At 42.8% G+C, this 26,553-nt stretch overlaps 1 protein-coding gene across 3 annotated transcripts in view; it reads right to left on the reverse strand.

Moving 5' to 3' along the window:
* Nucleotides 1-2,740: 2,740 nt before the first annotated feature.
* The window catches only part of SV2B (synaptic vesicle glycoprotein 2B), a 69,680-nt gene continuing 45,867 nt past the window's right edge, over nt 2,741-26,553 (reverse strand). For 2 of the 3 annotated variants that reach the window (XM_057723229.1, XM_057723231.1), the window contains 6 exons: nt 25,606-25,694; nt 23,353-23,517; nt 12,763-12,896; nt 9,790-9,990; nt 5,374-5,533; nt 2,741-2,970 (listed from right to left, as the gene is read on the reverse strand). In XM_057723229.1, the coding sequence (XP_057579212.1) occupies nt 2,787-2,970; nt 5,374-5,533; nt 9,790-9,990; nt 12,763-12,896; nt 23,353-23,517; nt 25,606-25,694 (933 nt within the window). In that variant the 3' untranslated portion in view covers nt 2,741-2,786. The remainder of the gene's footprint in view (nt 2,971-5,373; nt 5,534-9,789; nt 9,991-12,762; nt 12,897-23,352; nt 23,518-25,605; nt 25,695-26,553) is intronic. The other variant, XM_057723230.1, reaches the window with a different exon arrangement.

Consider the following 26,553-nt stretch of genomic DNA (forward strand, 5'->3'; position numbering starts at 1 on the left):
AGGCACACCCCTGTCACTATTTATTTCCAGTAAAACAAAAGACCAAAAAATCAGCATCAAGAGATGACACAATATAGCTGAGACCATTAAAAGTAAGTACTCCCTAACTGGGCATCATAAAATACACCATGAACTGCAAACAGATCTGCTCAACGAGGGAGAGCCTCATCCCTTTAATTCTCCACGGATGCCACAGGGAGTTTCTCAGGGTAGAACATGAAATGAAAAAGAAGTGCCTGGCCAGGAATATTGTACATTATCCCCCAATGACCTGCCACAGAGACTATTTCTAAAGAAGCGTTTATCTCAGCAGGAGTGACAGCATTTAAGAAGTAGCCAGGTCCCAGTGCCAGACAATCCTTCATGGGAAAAAGCTGCAGAGCATGGCTGTACCTGTACAAAGATCTGAGTGATGGATAGGATGGGAATTGCCCTTGGTTGGTTAGGTGGTTGGTGTAAGGAACCATTAAGATAATGCAGAAGTTAGAGCTCAGGAATCAAACGGAGTTTACCCCAAATCGTTGCAGCCATCCCAACACTCAAAAATTAATCAGGTTTTAGATTTACAAGATCCATCATAACTAGAAATGCAGATTCTCACTGCTTTGTAAATTTCTTAAGCAGTAACTGCTCATCGAATTGTATTACCCCTTGAAGAATAATGTTATAAGGGATGTGGTAATCCCAGTTTACACAATTTTCTTTTATGAACCCAGCCAGTGCATATCGTATCACAAGCAGGTATATTACAGCTATATTACATTGGTCCTCTCATTATTGATGTAGCATTGATGTTAGGTAACTCCTGTAAAACACGGAGAGAAACACTAATACACAATGGTACTTTTATATACTTGGGAGAATTGGGATGTCAAATCAGGGTTGATGTGTCTTCCTTCCCTGTACAGATAAAAAAAGAAATGGGGGGGGGGGGGGAGGGGGGTGGCGGCGGGGGAGACATGAGAAGCAGAGAAAATCTTTGAACCACTAAAACTGATCTCAAATTCTGGGTAGAAAGGTATCATAGAAGATACTCTTTCCTCCTGTCTACCTTCTACTCCAGAGAATAACCAAAAGATGGCCTGAAGTTATCATGGGACCTAAATACTTCTCCAAAACAGAAAATACACTCAGTGCAGCCATCATTATTCTTCTTTAAATCTGCAAGGTTTCTGGTAGGGAAAGTGTGGCACTTTACACAACTGAGAGCATCACAAATCAATTCAAAGAACTAGTTCTTGCAGACTGATGTTCACCTGGCCTCAGCAAAGTCACCTCCAGTGGCAGGGGTTTACAGCTCATTGTCCCTTCCATGCAGGACAGTTCCGATGGTTAAAACATTGTTCTTCTCCTATGGAGTCAAACTTCAGTCTATTACTCACCTTTGCCAAAGCAGTTTGTCCTGGGTTCCTCCTGCCACCCCCACCGTAACCCCCATGCATGTTTCAAACTGGATCTCAGAAAATTGTTCTCTTGGAATACTGAAGGAAAACATTATGTAACATCCATTGCACTCCTTAACTCCCACGCCAATGACTGCTTCAAAAACCCTGAACCGAGACACATTGGGTAGATTGTTCATGGGACTTGACCATTATAGCAAATATGGATTGTGTTTTACTGCTAAATTTACGCTTTGAAGATCTGTGGCTACACCTCCCCATCCCTTCCTCAATCCCCCATGTGGTCCACCGCGTCTTATTCTCGCCTACAAAGAGGACGCCAGAGGCCATGAAACACTTCCCGTGTTTCTTTCGGGTGAGCAGCAACGTCAAATGCTGGGTTGGAAAATGATGAGCTTGCTTTTCACCAGAGACCCGTGTAAGAGAGGGAAGTAACTCCTCCCCCCGCACACAAAGAAAAGTGCCTGGATGAAAGGAACTGTACAACATTAGTTTGCTAAGTGCATCCTCCTGACAGCAAGATAAATGGCTATAAGAAATTGTGCTTGCACTTCATTCCATCAGCCCCACTTTCCTGGGACCTCAAACACCAAGTCCTCTCAAAATATGGCTAAATGCTGGCAAATATTTGCAGATAGCATTTCTGCAAATGAAACCCAAAGACGGTTACGTACAAAGATAGTTTACAGAATACCTATTGCATTAAGTTTCTTTGACTAGATCAAAATAGAAATAAATATTATTCTTAAATTTACCACCTAATCATCACGGAAAGCTTAGGACCCTTGGAGGGGGTAAAGTAGATTTCTACAGATATTGCTCAAATATTTGGTTTTCTATATGAGAGTATCTTCAATGCTATTGTGCCAATTTTCAAATGGAAACTATGAGAAGTAATATTTTAAATGCAAAAATATATGTATCCTGTACTTCAATATTCATAAGATGACTCAACTTCCCCAAGTCAATGTGTCAGGTCCTTGGGCTCCGAGGAACTTTGCGGAGGAAATTGAGTGTTTCTCAAATTCATTTTCAAATGCAAAAAGTCCTTGCACCTCCCTTGCGGAAATACACACCCCTTGCTCAGTTTGCATACACATTGGAAGGCGTTATCCCTCCTCCTCCCGCCTTGGGCTGGGGACATCATTAACCAAGCACACGGCTCTGGGATTCTAAGGGAGGACCGCTCAGGACACCCCCAAACAAGTCACCTGAGTTACAAACATATAGACAGCTGAAACAGGCACTAAACTAGGGGTCACAAATTCAACTTCTCCTCCTGTGCTATCCAGGTGTCCTCTGGACAGTGACGGACAGGAAGTGTGGGCACAGTTAATGTTCCTGGATGAGGTTCTTCCAACATTTCCTTTCCCTGTAGGCTGTTCACATCAGGACCTGTTCTCGAGTCTCCGGCAGTCGAAGAGCAATCAGGCCACCCCCAACGAGGGAAGTGGCAGCCAGAAGGATGGGGACCACTTTGGTGATCCCAACAAAAGAAGCAAAGATGGTGTTTCCCAGGATGGCTCCAAATTTGCATAATCCATTGAGGATGCCAAAGGCTGTTGCCCTGTAAAAGAAGGAGAAAGTAAATCATTCTGGAAGATACACACTAGACCTCCTTAGATATGTGGGACTGGGTTCTTTCTTTCCCTTATTAAACAAGTAGGGTGAAGGTGTGGGAGGGATTTTTTTCCTAAATATAAAATAACACATTCTCATTTTAGTCAAATTTGGAAATACAGAATAACGTAAAGATGTAAGAATATATTTCACCACTGAAAGGCATCACCATTATTAACATTTGGAGTATTTCCTTCCAACTTGAAAGAATGAAGAAGGATAAAGCAGAAATTGTTCCCCATTCATAACACCTCGACCCTCTTGTGGCAGAGACTGTTAATTCTCCATAAATAGCATTTCTCCAAAGGTAACACTACGTTTCCCAGATTCCCTTGCTTCTGAGCCTGGCCATGTGACTAAGTATAGGCCAATGGGATGTTAGTACAAGTGGCAGCTCCTGAGAAACTTCCTTAAGAGATGTCAAGAGTGATCCTTTTCAGAAATAGTGACACATATGCAGAGAACAAACATATGGACACCAACCGGGGAAAGCAGGGGGGTGGGGGTGGAGGGTTGGGGTGGGATGAATTGGGAGATTGGGATTGCCATATATACATTACTAATAAGAAAAAAAATCAAACTGTATACTTTAAATATATGCAGTTTATTGCATGTCAATTGTATCTCAATAAAAGTTCTTGAAAAGAAAGAAGAGAAAAGAAAAAAGAAAAGAAAAGAAGAGAAAAGAAAAGAAAAAAGAGTGGTCCTTTTGCTCTCTTCTCTTTTATCCTTTTTCCTTCCATCCTGCTTCCTGGAATATAGATGGTCTCATCTTGGACCATAGCTGAGGTCATGAAAGAGGAAGAACAAGATAAAAAGAACCTACGGTGCCTATCTTCCCGAGTATGTGGTTACTTGGGGTCTCTGTTACCCATGGCAGAACCTAATCCTAATTGTTATAAATCACACTTCCTAGTGGTAACTATTGTTAACCATTCATCCTTTCTTGACTCCATCTACATACAGAGACAATATTCCCAGCACTGGTCCTCCCCAAATTAAGTAAAATGTCTCTATTTCATACCACAAGTTTGTTAAGAATGTGGCTACATTTTCATATTTTAAATTCTTTTTACATTTTTTCTATAACTATACCACACAATACCTTTATCCTTGGTCACCACCTCTAACCCCAATCTTTTAGTTTTCAGAATTTTCTTTGATATTTTCACGTGTATTTTTCCAAATAAATTTTAGAGTAATTTTTTCAAGTTCCCAGAGTGGGGAAAAAAATCTCATGGAGTTTTGAATGAACTCTTTAAAAACTAAAGAATACTTGACACTTTTGTAAGATTAAATCTTCTTAGAAGTCAATAAGATAGATCTTGACATATATTTAAGTCTTCTTTTATATCTCTTAGTAAAGTTTTATGATTTTCTTCACGTGTTTCACCTTTCTCATCAAATTGATTTCTATATATTTTATTATTTCTTCTATTGTTAAATGGATTTCAATTTTATTTTGAATTTTTTTATCTCTTTCAAAAATCTAGAAATTATTTAGTTTTGTTATTGACCACCCTATCAAATTATTTTATTGTTTCTGGTAGTCTCTTTGTTTAATTCTCTTAAGTTTCCTGGGTTTAAAATCACATACCATTGAAATAATGATAACTTTTCCTCCTCTTATTTTTTGTAAAACTTAGAAGTTCTTTGATTCACAGAAGAGGCTTCAAATACAGTATTCTGTGCTTTTCCATAGCTACCTCTATCTTAATACCTCTGTCACCAATCTTCGGAAGGTCATTAAGATTTTCTGCAGAGTTGCATTTACCCCCCTTCCACACCACTTCACATTCCTTTCTGGCCACAGAGTCACTTACCTGCTATCCTGAAAACTCCCGCTCCATGAGGAGAAATAACTGCTAAGTAATGGCCTTGACCCTATGCCTTTAAACCAGGCCTCTTCCCACAGGGTACGCACAAAATAAAAGGAAACCCTGGGCATCCCTGGCCCATCTTCCACAAATGCCCTAGACCATCAGGCATCATGCCCGTCTTTATTTCTGCACAATCTTTCACCTTTCACTGCATTTCCCATTGGCAGGCCTGTTCTCACCTCCCTTTGGATTGCACAACACATACGGTTCAGACCTAGTTCCTCTCTCCTGGACAAGGTTTGCCCTTGTCCTTTGCATCTCGCCATCCACCCCACCCTATCAAGCCTTAGCTTTCCCAACCCCTGGGCTATGCCAGCCCCCAGGCGAGAGAAACTCAACAACCTAAGAGACATTGGGTCCATGGAATCCCAAGAAGACCAAGATGGCCAAAGTGGAGGATCTTGGGCAGGTAGACTTCTGGCCAAAGAAACTCAAGCAAGTCCCAGAAGGAAGTCCAAGGAAGAACTGACCTCTGGTTGGTGGGATACAGCTCCACTGTGATCACATCCAGAGCATTCCAGGCGGCAATGCTGGTCCCGCAAAACAGGCACTGCCAGCCGATCATCGCGGACTCACTGTTGCCAAAAAACAGGAAGAAGCAGCAGACGGCTGAGATGAGCATGGAACCACCTGCAGAGGGAGGTCAAGGCAGGAAGAGGCACGAAGCCCAAGTCAGACCTGAAAACACAGCTTCCTCTCTGCAGAAACAGAGCACAGCTGCCCCACCCCCACCCCATCACGGCACCCCAGCCATGGGATTAGAGCCTTCTGCAAGAGTCGTGTCACCAGAATGAGCCTCCAGGAAGGATTTCGAAATTCTCTCTCTATGGTGCTGTCCAGCCCAGAACAACTGAAGACCAAGCAGAGGGGGTGGATATTAGTTGAGAATCTATTAGGTACTAGACATTGTTCTAAGGTGCCTGAAATACATCGGGATCAAAAGACTCCATTCTTCTGGAGCTCACGTTCCACGGAGAGCTCAGCTGTGCACGGGCTACAGAAGAACACCTGATCCAGGGCCATGCTGCTCGTTCTCCATGTAGCCCCATCTCCACCCCAGATGTCTGAGCGGCCCTTCTCAGCCCTGCTCTGAGCCCTGGGAAGCTAACTCCCGTGGACTGCATATCTGGGGGTCCCTTATCAGTTCTGAGGAGAGAGGGCCTGGAATATGTCTTCCCAATTCTCACCCTCTTTTTAAGCCCTTTTCTGGTGGATGCTGCATCCCTCCAGGATGACAGCTCCTCCCGGGCACCTCCTCCTCCTTGGTTCCAGCTCTGTCTGAGCTCAGCTACTGCTGTTTCCCCCTTCATCCCTGCAGTCCTGGAGAAAGAGCCTGCCGCCCACTTTTGCTGGTATCTGGGTGTCTCGTCTGCCTCCTTTGTTCCCATAACCCTGCTCACACCTCTAAAAGCTGCCGCATCATACAGTCTCTTCACTAGAACTGTCTGGGGTGAATTCTTTTTCCCACCAGGACGCGGGGTGAGACAGCTAATGATAAGAGATCCCATTGAAAGAAGATTGTGTCAAATCCTACCCAAACCCAATACCTCCAGCCCAGAAGAGCTTGGGAAGCCTGGAGTGGATGCAGGGCACAGATCAAGAGTATGTCTGGAAATGCAGTGGGAATAATCAGCAGGAAGGAAGGAAGGAAGCAGGTCCCAAACAACCAGCTGGGAAACAGGGTGAGTCCCCACCAGGCATTAGGACCCCTGGAGGAGGGAGGTCTTCAGGTTGCCAAAAAGCCAGAAGGCTGGTCTGGCCTCACCCACAAGTGCCTCCCTGGGGGGCCTCCGCCTAGAATCTCATCCTCAGACCTGGAGCTGCCGAGACTAGTGTCAAACCCTGCTGATGAGCTGGGGAAAGGTAACTGTCCACCTGCATTCTGCTGATTCTGGGAAGAGGTAGGGCTGTGACTGGGTAGCCTGGTAACCTCTTTCCAAACAGCAAGGAGAGAACTAGAACGGGAGGAGACTGGCATCTACTGGACCGCAAGTGCCCTGAGAACTGTATCATCGACATGCATGCATCCCTCCAAGTGGCCAGCCATGGGGGTTGCTGAATACAAAATACGATCATCAAATAAATCAAGTGATAGTCAGGGAGCTAACCCTTCAACTATACTAGATCTTCCTGCTACAGGTCCCTGTAGTCCCCAGTTCTTCTACTCATCATTAGCTCTTATTCTCCTGTGATGGAGAGGCCTGAGGTCAAATCCCAGCTTCCCCTGTGTGACCTTGAGGGAGTCACTTAACCTCCCTGGGCTGTCTCACTTTCCCCATCACAGGGTTATGGTGAGGGTTAAACATGTTAATATTTACAAAATGCCTGGAACAAAACCTGACCTATAAGAAGCACTTCTTAAGTGTTAGTTAAATGAAATATCTAGTTTACATCTGTCTCTCCCAATAAATCATTTGTTCCTTAAGCACAGGGATGCTGTCTGTCTCAATTACTGTTGTATTCCCATTGCCAACCGTACAGCCTGGTGGAGAACTATGCTGCATAAAGTCATGTTTATTGAATATATAAATGAGGAGTAACAGGCTCATCAGGAAAACCTTCTTCTCTGCTGTTAACAAGGCACAGCTTCTGCCCTGGAAAGGGCGCAGCCGCAGAGTAAGGAGGATAAATGATGGTCCAGCACACTTGACAGGGGATTTGTCTAAGGGTCACGGGAAAGGCAATTTCAAAACAGGTCACCTACATCCCATCGAGACTTTTATTGAGCACCTAATATTTACTGGGCCCTGAGAATACTGCAGTTGATCCACTGTGTGCCAGGTCTTTTACTAAAGCTGCAAAGGGGGCACTGTCTGAGCTTTTAACAATCTGGCTCGGAAACAATATACAGACATTAATAAAGGAGCAAGATATAAAGAATGAATGATAAAAATTAGTTCCAGATATCCAGTTTGGGGATTATGGCTCTATTTAGCATTAGAGAAATCAGTTTTTATCTGGGATACATTTATGATGACAAGAAAGTCTTCAATGCAGAAGAAGAGGATGTCCACTCTCTCCCTGCCCTGCCTGCTCCCTGCACCTAGCCCTTCCTCTGCCCCTGGTTGAGGGGGGCAGTCCATTCTTGTTCACAGGTGCACCCACCCCACCCTTCATCGACCCTCATCTCCCAAGAACGTCCCAGCTACTCCAGGAGTGACCACAGAATTCACTGTTCAACCCTAGGACTTAAAACACCAGTGACAGAAATTCACTTTCTGGTATGAAGATTGCCCTTTTCTCCTCCAAAATTGTGTGTGTGTGTGTGTGTGTGTGTGTGTGTGTGTGTGTGTGTGTTCCCATAAAAATAGGCTTGTCAGAGCTGCTCCAAGTGACTTAGTTCAAGTGCCAAGTAAAAATGTTTGGCTTCTTCACCTGTTTTCCTTCTCTACGTTGATTAGACAGATTGGAGAGATTTCTTCAAACACACTATTTGTGTAGCTCATTACATATTAATATTTCCAAGTTTAAAAAAAAAAGGCCAGTGACAGAACGGCAGAAGTGTCACACAGGTACTCTCACATGCCTTGTCTCACTGGAGCAAACAGAGGTATTATTTTAACCATCGTGCAACGGAAGCTCAGAGAGGTGGAGGAAGTTGCGCAGACTCACAGAGCCAGTGTCCGGCGGGGATGGCCACCTGACTCCCAGCTGCTGGTCCTCGACACCACACCGTCCTGAGCACCTTGTGCTGGAAAGCTTGGTGCTTCCGACTCTTCTAGGAAAGAGGCCATCTTCGCGGGTCCCAGGCAGTCCCACAGCATCACTAAGTGGCCACTCGGCGGCAGGCACCGTGCTGGACACGGGCATCACAGAAGTTAATAAGCCACCGTCTTCCCTCATCAGGTTTCAGGTCTAAGCAGGGCACTGCCGCTAACAGGAGGCCCAGCTCAATCTGCCACGCCTGAGAGATGACCATCCTCACCACAAGATTAAAAAGCAGAAATCACAGGCATGTCTTAGGCTCAACCATTCTAAATATTCATGCTGCACTTACGGACAAAATGACTCTGTGATTTATTCTGTTTCCTTTGAGCTTAGCTGTTAGGATCTTGGAATTCATTTTTGCTGATTGACTACATCCCCGGGGCAGAACGCACAGCATGTTTATTAGCGTACTGTCTGCCTCCTCTCCCCTGACCTTGACTCATACTCTAATGTGTGTACATTTTCCCTGGCCCTGGGTGTATATATTTGTTTCTTGTTCACCATGCCTGGCATGTGTTTCTGTAACAAACTGCTGCAAATCTGGCAGAATGAAGCAAGGCCGACATGAGAACCTGCAATGCACCAAGCACAATGAGATGCTTTGGGCACATTATGTTCAAGCCTCAGGAACCCCTACCAGCTCATTATAGGTCTCCTTATCTATAAGATAAGGCCCAGAGAAGTAACCGAATGTGTCCAAAGTCAAACAGCCTTTAGGTGATAGGATTCCAACATGAGCCTGTCCAACTCCAAAGCCCAAAATGTTATCACTATTATACAATAATAAGTAATGGGATTTACTGTAAACCATCAAATGAAACTGATGCTCATTTAAGAGCACTTTATGTATTTTTCCAACAAGAAGAATACAGAGTGGGTACAATGGATGTATTTAATATCCTATGGAAGTGTTAACGGAATAAGTAACTGTCACAGAATTGCTGAGTGAGGAAACGAAGATGTGTTCCCGGTGTGGACCAGAGATCTCAGACGACCTCCACGGGGTCCTGGGGTTTTGCAGACGTGCCTCCTTGGTTCTACACCAGCAGATTCCCTCTTACCTCTGTGGTTTCCTGTGTGAGGTTTCTTTAAGAAAAAGGCCGCCGCTTTCATACACTTTAAGCCACTTCCCTAGCCCACTAGAGCAGGCATGCCCCAGCATGGCCCTAACAACTCACCGATCATCTTGAGCCTTCCGACTCTGTCCATGAGCAGGGCAGAAATGATGTTCCCAGGCAAGACAGACAGACTGCCAAGGAAGCTGACGAGGTAAATCAGGAAGTCGTTATCCTCCTCTAAGTCCACGCGGCAGCCCTCCTTCTGCTCCAGAAAGGTGACGTTGATAAAATGACAGTTGATGAACTTATGCTGGTAGAGGTCTGCGGAGAGAAGGACACCTTTGTTTCATGTGAAATGGAGGGGGTCTGGGGAGATTTGGGGCAGAGGCAGGGATGGCGTTATGCCCCTCCTTTGGGCAGGCGGCACCGCCCACTGGCAATCAGTCTCAAAGTCAAGATGACACGTGGCCAGGTACAGATGAAGAGAGAAACCTTTAAAAATGTAACGACCTGATCAAGTTTCTATAAGCAAGGGGAAATGAAATGAACACTCATGGAGGGACATGTTTACATACAACGTCTTTCAAGCCAGATAACAGTCCTGTTTGTCTCCACAAGACGGCATCGAGGGCCGCCGTGCCTGGGTTACACCTCCAAGGCTACCCGGCGTATACAAGGCAAATGACCAGAGAAGCGGGTCCAGATTGAGCCAGTCCCTCCAAAGCCCATGCAGAAACCTGAACGCGCTTCAAAATAAAAACCGTTTGCTCAGTGCTTGTGGGGGCGGGGCAGGAAAGAGATGACTAGGCCGAGCACAGCAGATTTTTAGGGCAGTGAAAATACTCTGTATGCTTTTATGATGATGGATATTATGCATGTGTCCAAGCCCACAGAACGTACAGCACCAAGAATAAACCTTAACGTTAACTGTGGACTCTGGGCGATGATGATGTGTAGGTCCAGGACTTACAACATGTGTACCGCTCTGGTGGGGGATGTTGCTGACAGGGGAGGCTATGTGTAGGAGCTGGAGGCAAATGGAAATCCCTGTACCTTTCTTCCAATTTTGTTGTAAACCTAAAACATCTCTAAAAAAATAAACTCTTAAAAAATAATAATAGCCATTTGCCTTGGAACCCGTTCCATGTTCTCTGACGCCTTCTAACATCAGCTGTTCTAGCAGAAAGATGATTATATAGGCTCTCAGGAAACCTGGGTTTGGGGACTGGCCCTGCAGCTGGCCCTCTTTAACCTCCCTGAGCTTCTGCCTGTAAAGTTAGAGGAAAACACCTAATGATCTCCACTACTTCCCAGCTCTGACATTTCATGACTGCAAGTGTCTGCAAAATTCCCCATGTTAAGAGTGTGTATATCCATGACACATTAAGTTTAAAAAAGCAAGTGTCACCATATGAGCTACAGAATCAATTGACTTTTAAATAAACATGGGTATGTTATATATGTAGATAAATATAAGAAGATTGCAAGGAGACTGTTACATAGCAGCTCCCTCTGGAAAGAGGAAAAAGTACTAGAGGTCAAGTGCTGGATGGAAACTAAGTTTTACTTCTACTCTATGTGCTTCCATAATGTTTGAATTCTTGCAGTAATCATATATCAGTTTTATCACTTTTTTAAATGTTAGGAAGAGTAGTAAGAACAGACCCTAATAAATGAATTGCTATGTTGCCCATGTCTACATACACATGTATAAGTGTGAACATACAGACTGGACTGCACCTGTGTATATATAATGTGCGCCTGCATGTGGTGTGTATATGTACAGGAACTATGTGCAGTGTGTATGAACATCTGTGTCATATTGTGGTGTGAGAACATGTATATATGTGTGTGTGTGTGTATAGTACATACACAGGAAGTATACACACACACATAAAGTTCCTTTGGGCTTAAGTGTTACCAAATTCTATGAAAGTATATAAAACCTTCTAATGAAATAGCAGATTTTACCTTGGAACCCCCTAAAACATTTTACATACAATAAAAGGTACTTGCTGATATTTTAAAAAATTAAAGTGCGCAAGCAAAGAGGCCTCATTGAAACTTGAAAGAAGAAAAAAGACATGCCAAAGAGTAAGTGGATAGAACTCACTAATATATTTTTTTAAGCTCAGGCTAAAAATAAATAAGGAAGATAAGTCCAATAATGGACTATTTGAAGACCAAGGGATAGTTAGAGACCAGATGTTGAGTCTTTTGAGACTGACATCATGGAGGAAAAAGATGTCCTTGCATAAACCATGTCTCGGTGCCAATTCCCGGGAGAATGCAAGTATTTCAGTGGAAAGCTCACAGACTTTAGAGCTAAACAATTAAGGGACATATCGAAGTTCCTCCAGCTTGCTGGCTGTGGCCTTGGGCAAGCTGCTTAAGCCTCTGTTTCCTGAGTTGTAAGATGGGGATGATAGTACATTTCTTACACGAGGCAATGTCGGTGAAGCCCCTGGTAAAACTCAACTAGTTTCCTTATAACCCAGCTCCACTTGGAATTAATTTATAATGAGAGCAGTAAAACTAACAAGGAGTGAGAGAGTGGTGGACTGTTGTGATTTTTTTTTAATCATGTAAATCTGAAATGGTGTGATTTTAAAATATCTTATCTCACTTCACACACGAAGCTTGAAAAGAGGCAGTTTTCCCTTTTCATTTATTGTTGTGAGAACACACGTCTTGAATTTTGTAAATTTCCAACTATGCTAGGTCTTCAAGAATGCACTCCAGGCATAAAATGCAGTCCTCCTGGAATGCTTGTTTTTGTTGTTTTTTTTTAAAATCTGGGTCATACTTTGTTCCTTCCAAAACCCCTTAGCGTATAGCATCAGTCTTGTTGAGATCAGAACACTCACTTGCCCCGTACTTTTGTTTCCATCTTACATGTGCTCAAACTGAGACGGAGCGCAATTAAATGCCTTGGTGAAGGCTGTGCAACCTCTCTTTGCCATGCCTGGGGCTGGAACCCATTTCTCCACGCAAAGACTCAACATGCACACTTGTGAATACTTTACTACTCCTAAAGCTTATGACTGAGCAGTTTGGTTCTAGACAACAAGCCCACCCAGTTCGTGCCCTTACCTGTGTTATAAAAGATGGTCGATTCAATGGTGCAGTTTTTGAAATAGGTATCAGTCGATGTAACATCTTCAAAATAGCATTCATCAAATAAGGTGTCCTCAAAGAGCACATGTTTAAAGCACATCTTTGTGAACCTGTGGGGGGAAATAAGCCCCTGAGTGAATCACCCAGCAAAAAAAAGGAGACTTGAGACAAAAACAGAAAACACAGGAAGGCAGAAAAAGGAGAACTGCAAACCCAAAGGTTCTAGAATGTTATTTTCAACCCAAACTAGTTCCTCATGTCTTTGCTGTGTGTTTATGAATGGGGAGGGGCCTCAGGACTGCGGAAGTGGATGTCCAGTGCAGGTACACGCATCAGCCTGTGGTTCACGCACCTCCTGCATCAGAATCACAGAAATGTGAAATAGCGTAACATGAAAATATTAATCACATCCCACTTCAGGAGCTTTAAAAACATGAGCATCCCTTGGTTGCTCTTAGAAAGTTTAAAGACAGCAGATGTGTGAGGGCCTCAGAATCTTTGTTTTTAAAAACTGAACCCACAAAAATGTGGGGAAATAGGCACTTTCATCCACATTGTTGGTAGAATATAATTGGTGCAGCCTCTCTGGAGAGCAGTTTTGCAAAATTTAAAATGTACAATCCCTTCGACCTAGGAATACCACGTCTAAAAACTCACCGTACACATACTTGCTCATGCACTCACTGGTCTTCATTGAAACATTGCTGATAACAGCAGTGGATTACTAGATAGACAGATGATAGATAGATGATAGACAGATAGATAGATGATAGCTAGCTAGATAGATGATATAGATAGATAGATAAATAGATAGATAGATAGATGATAGATAGATAGTAGATACCATACAATGGAATACCACGTAACCATTATAATAATCAGGTAGATCTGTATGTCTTAACATGGAATTACCTTCAAGATATACTGTTAATTGAAAAACGTAAATGCACTATGGTATTCATAGCACGTGACCATTTCTATAAGAAAAGACACGGCACATACATCAACAACCGCACAGCGTGTACCTGGAGAGGGACGCAACACATTGGCAGATGCGTGTGGCCCCGAGGAGGTGCAATGGGGGTTGGGCATGAGATAAACTTAATTTTTTCTTTATATCAAGTATATATATATATATATATTACTTTTTCACTTAAAAATAAAACAGTCAATAAGAGGTAAAACCCCTAGATGATTATGAGCTACAGTCCCATTTGGGGGCTGCTGCACGCCTCCGACTCCTACGTAAACTTAAAAGGAAAGAACAATATTACACTTAAAACCATATACTGACATCCATTAACATCATCCTCTATTGGTTATCTTTACCAAGCCAGCTTGAACTTTTAAGCGAGAAACCTTTGACTATGCTTTCATCTGTGAAGAATTAATACATCCTGTTCATTCATTCGTCTGTCCATTTATGTAGATATTCAGTCTTCACCAAACACTTCCATGGCATTAGGTGTTATGAGTACAGAGAGGAAAGACATGGTGCCTGCCCTCAAGTCAAACGGGAAAAAAATAAGCAAACGGACGACGACTATGCAGTGGGAATCACAGTGACAGAGGTAACACAGGGCGCTGAGGGTCACTGTTCCTCTTTAGAGTCACCAGGTCATTCAATCCATGAGCACGTATGATGGCCAGCGCGCCTTACCCTTTAGGCTCTACTGTGTTCAGCTGAGAACTCTAACCGAGAACCACCTCTCATTAGCTTCTACAAAAAGACCTCCCACTCAATAAGAAGGCCTGGGCCAGTGCTTCTCAAAGAGAAGCCCCCGACCACCTGCATCGGAATAAAATGGGAGGTTATTATGAAGGACACCGTTTTCTACATTCCAACCTGGACCTCTGGAACTATAATCACCAGATTATTATACTTCAGAAAACGTGAGAGTCACTGGTCTAGAAAGCCAAATTGTTTCCCACAGTGTTTCTTAGGGTTCAAGTCGCTGCAGACTTTTAAACCACACCCTCCAAAAGCTATCACTGGACTCTTCATATTTCCATGGAAAAATGAATCAGTAAGCCTTTTGTTACAGGAAGATGGCTCTGATATCAAGATTAATGCGATTTGTATGCTGAATGTATTTACTCAGGAAAGCTATTCCTGGAGACTGTCTCAGGTTTTTGCCCTTCTTAATATATCCTTCTCTCTAATACAGTAATAGGCTGGTGATGCCACCTTCGGTGATATTTTAATGTTCTGCCAAAGGTGGGTGAGAAAGCAGAGCCATAACTCATAACAGGTCTGACACAGGCAGACCTTAAAATGTATCTCCAAGTGAGTTATAAAAAGCCAAAGTTATAAAAGAAGAGATAAAAGAAGAAAGGGCCAAGGCATATTTTATGAGTCTTTTATATAAATCACCTCCTCCAATCTCTAATTTATATACTGAACTGATCCAAGATTCTTCATTCAGGAGATTTCAAAGGCTGAAGGAAAAGTTAGCAAAAAGTATCTTGTGGAACTTTTCCTTTAAGGAAACAGAGGCCACTGGCGAGCCAGACTCTATGGCAGAGTTATTATTACAAACACTTTATTTCAGTTACCTTCAGGCCCAATGCTTCATCCCCCAAGTGATGGAAACTACGCCAAAAGTCACATCTATTCAGTCAACATGTGTTAAGGTGGATGGCATCACCCTCAAGAAACTCAAATTAATTAAAGAGATAAACAAGAAAAAAAATGACAACTAAAATTTGGTATGATAATTATCCAGATAGAGATATGCTACAAGGTCATTGCAAAGGGGCACTTATGATGCAGTTGGGTAAAGCATGAGATGGCTTAACCTGAAGGACAAATAAATGCTATCCAAGCAAAGATGTGAAGGAAGTGAATCCCAGGCAAAGGGAACAGCACATGCAAAGGCACAGAGGCAGGTTATATATACCCTTTAATTGCCTTTTGTTTTTTAATAGAGATTTCTCTTTCACATCATTTATATCACCTTTCAGAGAGAAAATAAACAAAAGGTATATCTGCCCAAAGCTCACATACCGTCCTACAATAAGCCTTCTAGATACAGTGAAATAAAACAGAGATTTGCAGAAAAAAACTGGAACTTTAGTTTCTCACACATTATCTCATATCAGGTCCTAATCTGAGGTAAAGCAAAGCACAGGTAAGAAAATCGTTCACTTCAGAAAATATATGCTTGGGCTTAATTTGCTTAAAGAATGAAGGAAACAGAAGGTCTTGCCTGAATACTCTATATGACTTCTTAAATTCTCCAAACGTAGGTATCAGGCCTTTCCTTTACCTCTGACACCATCTTCCAAAAAATGAAGAATGGAATTCAACTTTTAGGGCTCAGTCACTAAAAGATTTCAGGTAAGTGTCTTATCCTCTATAGCCCTGTATTTTAAAAGCTTTAACATTATTGAGGAGATGGCTTTTTCCAGCTCTAATATATGGTTTTATAAATGAGAAGTATCTTTACTGTAGGTAGCCTGAGAAAGAAATAAAAGAGTAGACTTAGGAGATGGCCATCTTATGTCTCCAAATTGTTGAAGTATTATTTCATGAAGAAGCAGATGTATAGGACGGGAAATACTGGTGCTAATGTCAACCAAACAGACTCTCAAGGACGTATGCTCTTGTTCCTCAGGGAATCTGCCAGCAAATCCAACTTTCTCTCTTCATCTTCTCTTACACTCAAGGCTACCTAAGTGCTGAAATCACAATATCTCATCTTGTCTCTTTTACAAAGATCCTAGCCCATTTTTAAAAAGAGGATGTAGGGACTTCCCTGGTGGCGCAGTGGTTAAGACTCTGCCTGCCAATGCAGGGGACATGGGTTCAATCCCCGGTCTGGGAAGATCCCACATGCCACAGGACAACTAAACCCGTGTGCCACAACTACTGAGCCTGCGTGCCTAGACCCCATGCTCCACAACAGAAGCCACTGCACTGAGAAGGCCACGCACCACAACAAAGAGTGGCCCCTGCTTGCCACAACTAGAGAAAGTCCGCGTACGGCAACAAACACCCAATGCAGCCAAAAATAAAAAATAAACAAATAAAAAGAGGGTATAACCTTGATACCAAACTTGAACAAGAACAGTATAAGGAAAATATACACGTCTCACTCAGATGCAAAAATCCTAAATAGAACATTAGCAGTTCTATGGGTTTTAGCAAATGTATAACGAGATGTATCCATCGTTATGGTATCACGCAGACTATTTTCACTGCCCTAAAAATCCTCTGTGCTTTGCTTATTTATCTATCCCTCTCCCCTGACCTCTGGTAACCACTGATCTTCATAGTTTTGCCTTTTCCAGAATGTCATATAATCATTAGATAGCTTACTTCTTTGGCACTGAATAATATTCCGTGGTCAGTATGTACCACAGTTTATTTTTCCATTCACCTACCCAAGGACATCTTGGATCATCACTGGATGACAGGGTAGTTCTGGCAGAGAGCATATGGGAAATCTCTGTGTCTTCCTCTCAATTTCGCTGTGAACCTAAACTGCTCCAAAAATAGTCTTAACAAAACAATAAGTTGACACCCAATCTGAAATATTTGCACAATTTTTTGTAAAAAATAAAGGATGTGTATGTTGCCTCCAAGTGTTGGCAATTATGAATAAAACTGCTATAAACATCTAAACAAAAAAAAAGAATATTAGTAAATCAAATTGTCAAAGTACTGTCATTTAAAGAAATTCATACTGAATTATTAAGATATATCCTGGGAATCAATTATGGTTGAATACCAGAAAAAAATATTATTTTAATATATCATGTTAATAAGTCCAAGGAGAAAACCATATAATTATCATAATAGATGCAGAATGTTTGACAGATTCAACACATTTTCATGATAAAAACTCTCAGCATACTTAAAAGAGAATTTCCTTAACTTTATAAAAAGGACCAATCAAAAACGTACAGCAAATATAGTACTTAAAAGTAAGACACCCGGGACTTCCCTGGTGGTGCAACGGTTAAGACGCCGCACTCCCAAGGCAGGGGGCCTGGGTTCCATCCCTGGTCAGAGAACTAGATCCCACGTGTGTGCTGCAACTAAGAGTTCGCATGTCTCAACTGAGGAGCCAGTGAGCTGCCACTAAGGAGCCCATGTGCGCAACTAAGACCCGGTGCAACCAAATAAATAAATAAATATTAAAAAAAAAAGTAAGACACCCAAAGTACCTCCACTGAAGGATACCCATTAGCACTGTCTCTGCCATCATCAAACTGGACGTGCTGATCAACACAAGATTGTACATCAACTACACCTCGATTAAAAATATTAAAGTAGGGGAAAGCGGAGTGGGTTGGGGTGGGATGAATTGGGAGACTGGGATTACCATATATACATTACTAAAGAAAAAAATACCAAATTGCACACTTTAAATATATGCAGTTTATTATGTCAATTATATCTCAATAAAAGTTCTTAAAAAAAGAAAAAACAAACAAAAATATATATATTAAAGTAAAAGAAGTAAATAGTCTAAAAATAACAACAAAAAAAACTAGTCGCAAAACTCACAGTATGAGAATTACGCATTCACATCTATAACATAGTGTGATATTTACCTAAAATTTAAAGCACGCAAAAGAATGCTCTACAATGTTTACAGATATACAAATATATGGGAAGAGTATAAAAACACACAAGAATATGCAACACCAAATTTATGACCGTGGTGATCATCACTCCTCGGGAGGAAGAAGAATAGCCTTAAGGGGGCAACCAGGTGAGTGATGTTTAATCTAAATTAAAATCTGAAGTCAGTGTGGCGTAGTTTATGATTTTGCAAAGCTAGGTGCTCTGAATGGGATTGTTTGTGTTATTCTCAATTCTCCACATATTTGATATACTTCATGATGGAATAAAAAAGAAAAGAAAGGAGACAAAACAATTGTTATTAGCAGATCATTGGCTGGTATAACAACAACAAGGGAAACTGTTAGAACTAATAAAAGAGCTCGGTTAGAGACAAAACAAACATCCCCAAATCAACTGGATTTCTATTGATCTGCAATAACCTGGCTAAATGTCTGATGGAGGAATAGCAGTCCCATCTTCAGTGGCCAATTAGCTGTAAAATATTCAGGAAGAGGCTCTGCAGGGACTATGCAGGACCTAGATTAAATTACAAAATTTTGCTGAGATATTTTATTAACTCTGAAGCCTGATGGACATCCTATATCAATATGATCACTTTCAGATGTGGAATCAGGCTTAAACAGGTCAGAGCTGCCTCAGCTAGTTTCTGACCCACCAAGTCTTGGAATCCGGTCCCTCAAGCCTTGGCTACTTCCTCAGACCTGAAGCCAGAAGGTATGTTTAACACATTTCCTACCCTTGGCAGCTTCACGGAGATTTACTGCCCTGAAACACATCCACTGCAGATGAAGAAAATTCTTACTGATGCCCCACGAATAAGAGCTTTGAACAGTATGGGTAGCATGTCATCGTGATGCGTGAAATCAACCTTCTCTCTTCTAGATACGCATTTGCTTTCTTTCTCTCTGCTCTCCCTGCTAAAAGTAATCTTCCCCTATGTGTGATAGTCAATAAAGTAAATAATTTTATCCAAATTTGTAACCAGCAAAGTGTGGATAAAGTCAGAGGGGGAATACTGGTACAAACGGGGACAGTGTCCCACCCAAGCTAAAGAGCTTCAAAGAATTTAACCGTCCGAAGAGGCTCGAGGTTTCCCAAGGGGGCATGTTTTCTACTGTATGACCAGAAGATGGCAGCATAACTCAAGAAAAGAAACCAGATTCTCCCTCAGATAGGTTTCAAAGGTTCCTAATCTTTTTCCTTGGAGAAAAACACCCTTTTTATTCAAACAGATTGCTGGGGGTAAAAATTATGAGCATCTAGTGACTGTGGCTGTACTTTTATTATCCACTGGTTAGAAAACATGTATATGACAAGTTGAAATTAACTTACTGCAACTTTTGAAGGGACTTATACTTTAAAAATCACACAGAAATGTTCACGTGCATTTGAAACACAGAAACGTGATAGAGCATCTGTGTGTGCAGAATAGTCACATCCACTCCCAGACAATCTTTGGCCCGCCTATGCATTCCCAGACCTTAGACAATAACTCTATGGGGTCCTGGGTCCACAGATGAGACCAGCGCCTTCCTCAAGGCTTGCTTCCTCCTCACTCCCACCCAGCAGGTTGCTGAAAACTTTAGGAGGCTCAAATCTTTTAAAAGGACAGAGTGGACCAAAAGCTCCTATTTTCTGCCTACCTAAGTCTTAGAACTCCAAAACCTACTGTTAAAAAATCATAACAGCTCAGGGAACCCTCCTACACTATTGGTAGGAATGTAAGTTGGTGCAGCTACTATGGAAAACAGTGCAAAGGTTTCTCAGAAAACTAAAAAGAGAATTACCCTATGATCCAGTAATCCACCTCCCAGGTATATACCCCGGGGAAAACCATAATTCAAAAAGATACTTGCAGCCCTATGTTCAGAGCAGCACTATTCACAGTAGTAGAAGCAACCTAAATGTCCATGGACAGATGAATGGATAAAGAAGAGGTGGTACATATAGACAATGGAATACCACTCAGCCATAAAAAATGCCATTTGCAGCAACATGGGTGGACCTAGAGATTATCATACCAAGTGAAGCAAGTCAGACAGAGAAAGACAAATACCATATATCACGTTTTGCAGAATCTAAAACATGACACAAATGAACCTACCTACAAAACAGAAACAGAATCACAGACATAGAGATCAGACTTGCAGTTGCCAAGGGGGAGGGGGCAAGGAGAGGGATGGACTTGGAATCTGGGGTTGGTAGATGCAAACCATTACATATAGGATGGGTAAACAACAAGGTCCTACTCGATAGCTCAGGGAACTATATCAAATCTCCTGGGATAAACCATCATGGAAAAAAATATTTTAAAAAGAATGTATGTATGTGTATAACTGAGTTGTTTCGCTGTACAGCAGAGATTGGTACAACACTGAAAATCAACTATACTTTAACCAAAAAAAAAAAAATCATAATGGCTCTGGCATTGCAATTAACTTTTTAATGCAGAAAACACCATGGAAAGCAGGGCCTTTGTGGGAATGGAGAGTTTCCCAATGAGACAGCATTTGTAATTGTCGAGAACATGGGATTAGCGCTCGAACGCACACGTTGGGTGAGAGACATTTCTACTTATCTTAGCTGTGGGACTTGGGCCAGCGACTCAAACTCTCTAAGCTTGTTTCCCCATCCCTAAAAGAGAAAGGACATTTCTTGCCTCTTGGCGTTTTTGTGAGGATTAAGCGAGATAATGTATGAGATGATCAGCCTTGCTACCACTGTCAGTACCGTCATTATGACTGCTGACACCACAGCAGAGGATCACCGAACACTGGTAACTTCACAGGTGAGGTCTCTTTTAGGGAATTCGTCTCTGCAGCGAACAACATCACATCGTGGTGACATCTAGCTATCCATAATGTCCCTTAGTTTTCAACATTTCCAAAGCGTTCTAATAAAGAAGGGCAACGTTTCTTTCTTGGCGAGGCCAGCACAAGATCTCTGGGCTTATACTGAAGAGCCCCGACAGTACGAAATCTTGGGGAGAATTGCCGTCCACCAACCACTAGCCTTCAAGCTGCCGTCCCTGGAGTGGCCCCCCTCGACAGATGCCAGTGCCTGACGTGTCCCTACCAAGGGCGTGTGCACGCACGGGCACGTGAACGTGGAGAGGCTCGTGACTGAGCCTCAGCATTTTAAAAAAATCATCTGAAAATCTGAATTCCACGTCCGCTGACAGTCGGTCCTAACATTCCTTCCCCAAAGGGCTTCTATTCGTAGAAATAACATTCCCCTTTTCATGTCACGCTTTCTTTCTCACCCTAAATAACAGTGAACACTTGCTAACGAACGTCTGGCTGGTAAGAACATACGGACTAGGCTCCCCAAGGCCCCATCCTTGGACTTCACCCAGGCATACGCTTCTTTCCCACGGTGGCTAACAGTCACGGGCACGGTCACTTAGACACACAGGTGGGTGTGGGCTGGGGAAGTAGACCCCACCTCGGAGGAGAGAGTTTGTGGTGGTAATTCTTACACAGACACGTTAACTTGGGGGCAGTTTATACCACTGATACTGCACTGTCTGGACTGCGGCGTTTCTGGTGTATCACGCCTGACCCGGTAAACTTGCTAAGGATGATTCAAATAGGGAAACAGCAGAGCTGGAAATGCTCAGCTTAGTGGAGCACACTGCGTGGGGGAACTCTGTCCTGCCCTGACCCATTTGGGGCCTTCAGAGGGCAACCTCAAAGGCTTCTTTTTTTTTTTAAGAACTTTTATTGAGCTACAGTTAACAGACAATAAACTGCATATATTTAGAGTGTACAATTTGGTATTTTTTTTTCTTATTAGTAATGTATATATGGCAATCCCAATCTCGCAATTCATTCCCCCCCAACCCTCCCCACTTTCCCCACTTGGTGTCCATATGTTTGTTCTCTACGTCTGTGTCTCTATTTCTGCCTTGCAAACCAGTTCATCTGTACCATTTTTCTATATTCCGCATATACGTGTTAATATACGGTATTTGTTTTACTCTTTCTGACAAAGACTTGTTCTTAAAGCCCAACAGGCTGGACTAACCATCTCAGGAGCAGGAAGAGGAGGAGTCCAACAGATGGAGGAGGACGTGGGCAGGACTTTTCTAACACTCCATTCACTGTTTCCCCCAAAGGACAACAACATTTTTGGGACTTCCCTGGTGCTGCAGTGGTTAAGAAACCACCTGCCAGTGCAGGAGACACGGGTTCGAGCCCTGGTCTGGAAAGATCCCACATGCCATGGAGCAACTAAGCCTGTGCACCACAACTACTGAACCCGTGCTCTAGAGCCCATGAGCCACAACTATTGAGCTCGTGTGCTGCAACTACTGAAGCCTGCACGCCTAGTGCCTGCGCTCCACAACAAGAGAAGCCACCACAACGAGGAGCCTGCGTACCACAACAGAGAGTAGCCCCTGGTCGCCACAACTAGAGAAAGCTCGCACACAGCAACAAAGACCTAACACAACCAAAAAAAAGGACAACAACATTTTTCATGACAGCAGACCAGGCCATCGATGACCCTTGGAGGTAATTATCAGGTGAGAGACTAACATAAGATAGTGTTATATTAGCCTCTGGGTTTGCTTCTGAGGAAGCAGAATCAAAGAAAAAGCTCAATAGTCAGGCTGTGAGTTGGTGCAGGACCTCAGCGGTGAGAGCTCTGGGTCGTCTCTCCAGGCAGGCACCGCTGAGAGGCTCTGTGCACATCACCATTACAGGTGTGAGGGCTCAGGAAAGATGGTCTGGTTGACCCTCCTGGGATACATCAACCATCGCCAGGATGACGGGGGACAGCACGGTACAGACAGAGCCACCAGGGACACTGCTGAGTCTCCGGCAGCCGCGGTAAAAGTGATGCTCCACCAGCCTCGGAGCTCAATCCCCGCCACACTGAATTCTTGTCTTCCCAATGGCTCTCGCCCCCAAGACAGAGTCCACACACAGTCCCCTTGATCCGAGGAAAGCCCGTGATCTCCCACTTACTTGTCATTCACAAGCTTCCCATGTCGGTGAATCTGATTTTCCATCGTGAAGTTGATTGTGACACCGTACACGTGCTCGTCGTGAAACACCTTCATTTTGGACTTGTATGCTTCATCTTGAAAATACCGGATCATATCAGGGAACCAAACTGTCAGTCCATAGTAACTGTAATAGAGAAGGCAGAATATTAGAGCAGCGACACGATCTGAGTCTGTATTCCTGACTTGATATAGATCAAGCCCAATTTAAATGTATCAATATAGTTCATTACAAAAATCTAATAATATAATTAATAGATCTAAGGGAAAAAAATCACTACCATCTCCATAGATGCCAAAAAGGCATTTGATAAAAAACAACATTCATTCCTGACAAAAACACCAATAGAGTAGGAATTCATGGATGCTTCCTTAGCATGTAAAAATATACATTTCTCAGTTCAAAAGTCAGGATCTTTCTTAATGAGGGGAACACTGCAGTCATTCGCACAATATGAGAAGCAAGACCAGGATATCCATCATCACCACTACCATTTAACACTATGTTCTAGGTCTTAGCTAACTCAGCTACACGAGAGTGAGAACATAGGCATATAAAGTAGCAAAGCAAGAGGTAAAACTATCTCTATTTGCAGCGGACACGATTTTATACCTGAAAACTCAAGATCACCAAAAAAATGGCCGTTAAACACACAAAAATGATGCTCAATCCCACTCATGATAAGAAAAGTGGAAATTAAAACCACACTGTGTTACCATTCTCGCCTACCAGACTGTCAAAACCTTGACGTTTGCCAAAACTCTGCTGAGGAGGCTATAGGTAAGCAGGTGCTCTCATACACTGCTGGAGAAAGGACAACATTTTACAATACCATATGGAGGAGAACTGGTCAATGCCTAAAACAATTACTGATGGATTTACACCCTTTTGACTCCATTATCCCATTTCTAGGAATCTATTCCACTGATAAAATTGTCCAATACAAAGCAGCCTACAAACAGTTACACATTGTGGTATTGTTTGCAATAATGGAAGTCTGAGAACTTCCCAACAGTCTGGCAACAAAGCCCTGGTTGAATAAAGTGCAGGGCTGTGCTGTGAAGAACTACGCACACATTCTATGCCACTGTAAAGAAGAATAGGGAAAATCTCAATTTACTGGTATGAGAGATGTCCAGAATGTATTGTTGAATGCAAAAAGCAGATGCAAAACTGCTTTCTGCAGTTCCTTTGCATAAGAAAATGACAAAGAAATTTGTAAATATACTTGTATTTGCTTAAATTTGAAAGAAGAAACACTGGAATGATAAATAGGAAAATAAACGACAATTATGTAGAGGAAGCAGAAGGAAATAAGTAGAAAGGGAAGGAAGGGAGGCCAGATTTCTCTGTGGTTCCAACATTTGAAATACATCACCTATTCGACAAAATTAAATTAGACGTAACCAAATACAAACAAAATGTATCTTAAAACTATCAGTGAATTGGATCCTAGTGTCTACCATGTTTGGCTTCTGAAATGCTCTCTCCTAGTTTAGACAGAACAGATGGAGAGGAGCAGGGTCCAGCTGCCTCTCTACCTTGACTTGTTTGGGTCTCCATCAATAGCTATTGGAAGATATTTGGTAAGATATTGGAAAGTATCTCCCCATGTTCCTCCCATAATTGAAGAAGTCATTAAAGCCAATTTAATTCCCTGAGTTGAGGGAGTGTGCCTTTGGGCATGGGCAGTGGTGAACAAAGTAATTTCATAGATAGAAGTTTAAAATCTTACCCAAAGGTCCTAGTTGATAATAGCAATTTATTGAGCACTCACAATGGGCCAGAAAGGATTGCAAGCACTTTACATGGCTAATATAATGCATGGGGGTGGAGGGGGTCTGCTGGGGGCTTCTGAGAAAGGTTTCCTTGGTGTTAAAAAGTGGAGCTAGGAGAAAGGCAGCTTCTTCCTTGTTGTGACATTTTTCTGTGTCTAAAGGATACCCAGAGCAACGCAGGCATCTTGCCATCAGATGAGAACTAGCCTGAGGCTGAAACTCCACCTGGGGGCTGCCTCCCTACGGAATTCTTGTTACAAAGGATCAGAAATGTCCTCACTATAGAAGCCACTAGAGTGGGTTGCCTGTTGCTTACGGCCAAAAGCATCCAATCTGACACAGACTATGAGTTCGAACCAACTGTAACCCTCAATGTATACATGAGGCAGGCACCTGAAGCACAAGGAAATTAATGAATTTAAGGAAAACAACTTACCTTAAAGCCATGGTGAACCAGACCACAGCCAGAATCAGTGTGTTCGTCCTGTAGGGCCCCATCACACAGTACAGAGCATTTTCCCAGACCTATAACCCACAGCAGAGACGGGTTGGGAAACACAGGAACTTGTGACTTGGAATAGCTCATTTTTAAGATTTTCTATTAAATTGCCTAGGAACCCATGGAGAGAATAGGCAATGATCATCTTCCAGAGGCAGCAATCCTGCTCAAATAACATGGAAAGCCTCTTCTCGTCTTACTGGCTGGTCCCACCCGCACAGTCCTGCAGCTTCTGGGAACACGTGCTCCAGGCATGTGACCACAATCACACGGAGTGGGGATGTCAAGGCTCTGAATAGCCTTGAGTAGTGAGTTCTGCTCCCCGCCAGTGGGAATGGGGGATGTTCCAAACACTGAACCTCCCTACACCAAGAAGGTCATCCAGGCTCAGCAGATTCTGGCCGTTGACTGCCTCAGTCTTCAACAGTTGATTTGTCTCATATGAGCCACTTCTCTGGAGAAATGGCTTTGTGCTTCATGAAGATTTTCTCAGAAATCACCCACAAACCTCAAAGGGGTCATTTCTTTCACTCACTCCTTTCTTCCTATGGATTATTTAAAGAGAAGGTGCTACTGGAGTGGCATATCAACAAGAATTTTCACCTGATCTGGGATGAGCCTCCCAGCACCGTATGACAAAAATTGGTCATGAAATGTCTCCCAAATATTGGTTGAATTTCGGACCAACAGGAGGAACTGATAAATGGAATGTTGCCTGCCATGTCAGTAAACAAAGGATGTCACCGTCATCAGCGATTGCAGCCACCACCATGAGGAACTGGTGAGCCCCCAGCAAACTCAGGAAGGAAGGCATACCTGCCATCAGCAGCCATCAAACTGCAGCCACTCCCTACGGTGAGCCCTGAGGAGACTCGGGCTGCGAAA

This window comes from Hippopotamus amphibius, chromosome 2, assembly GCF_030028045.1.
Source record: "Hippopotamus amphibius kiboko isolate mHipAmp2 chromosome 2, mHipAmp2.hap2, whole genome shotgun sequence".
NCBI lineage: Eukaryota > Metazoa > Chordata > Mammalia > Artiodactyla > Hippopotamidae > Hippopotamus > Hippopotamus amphibius.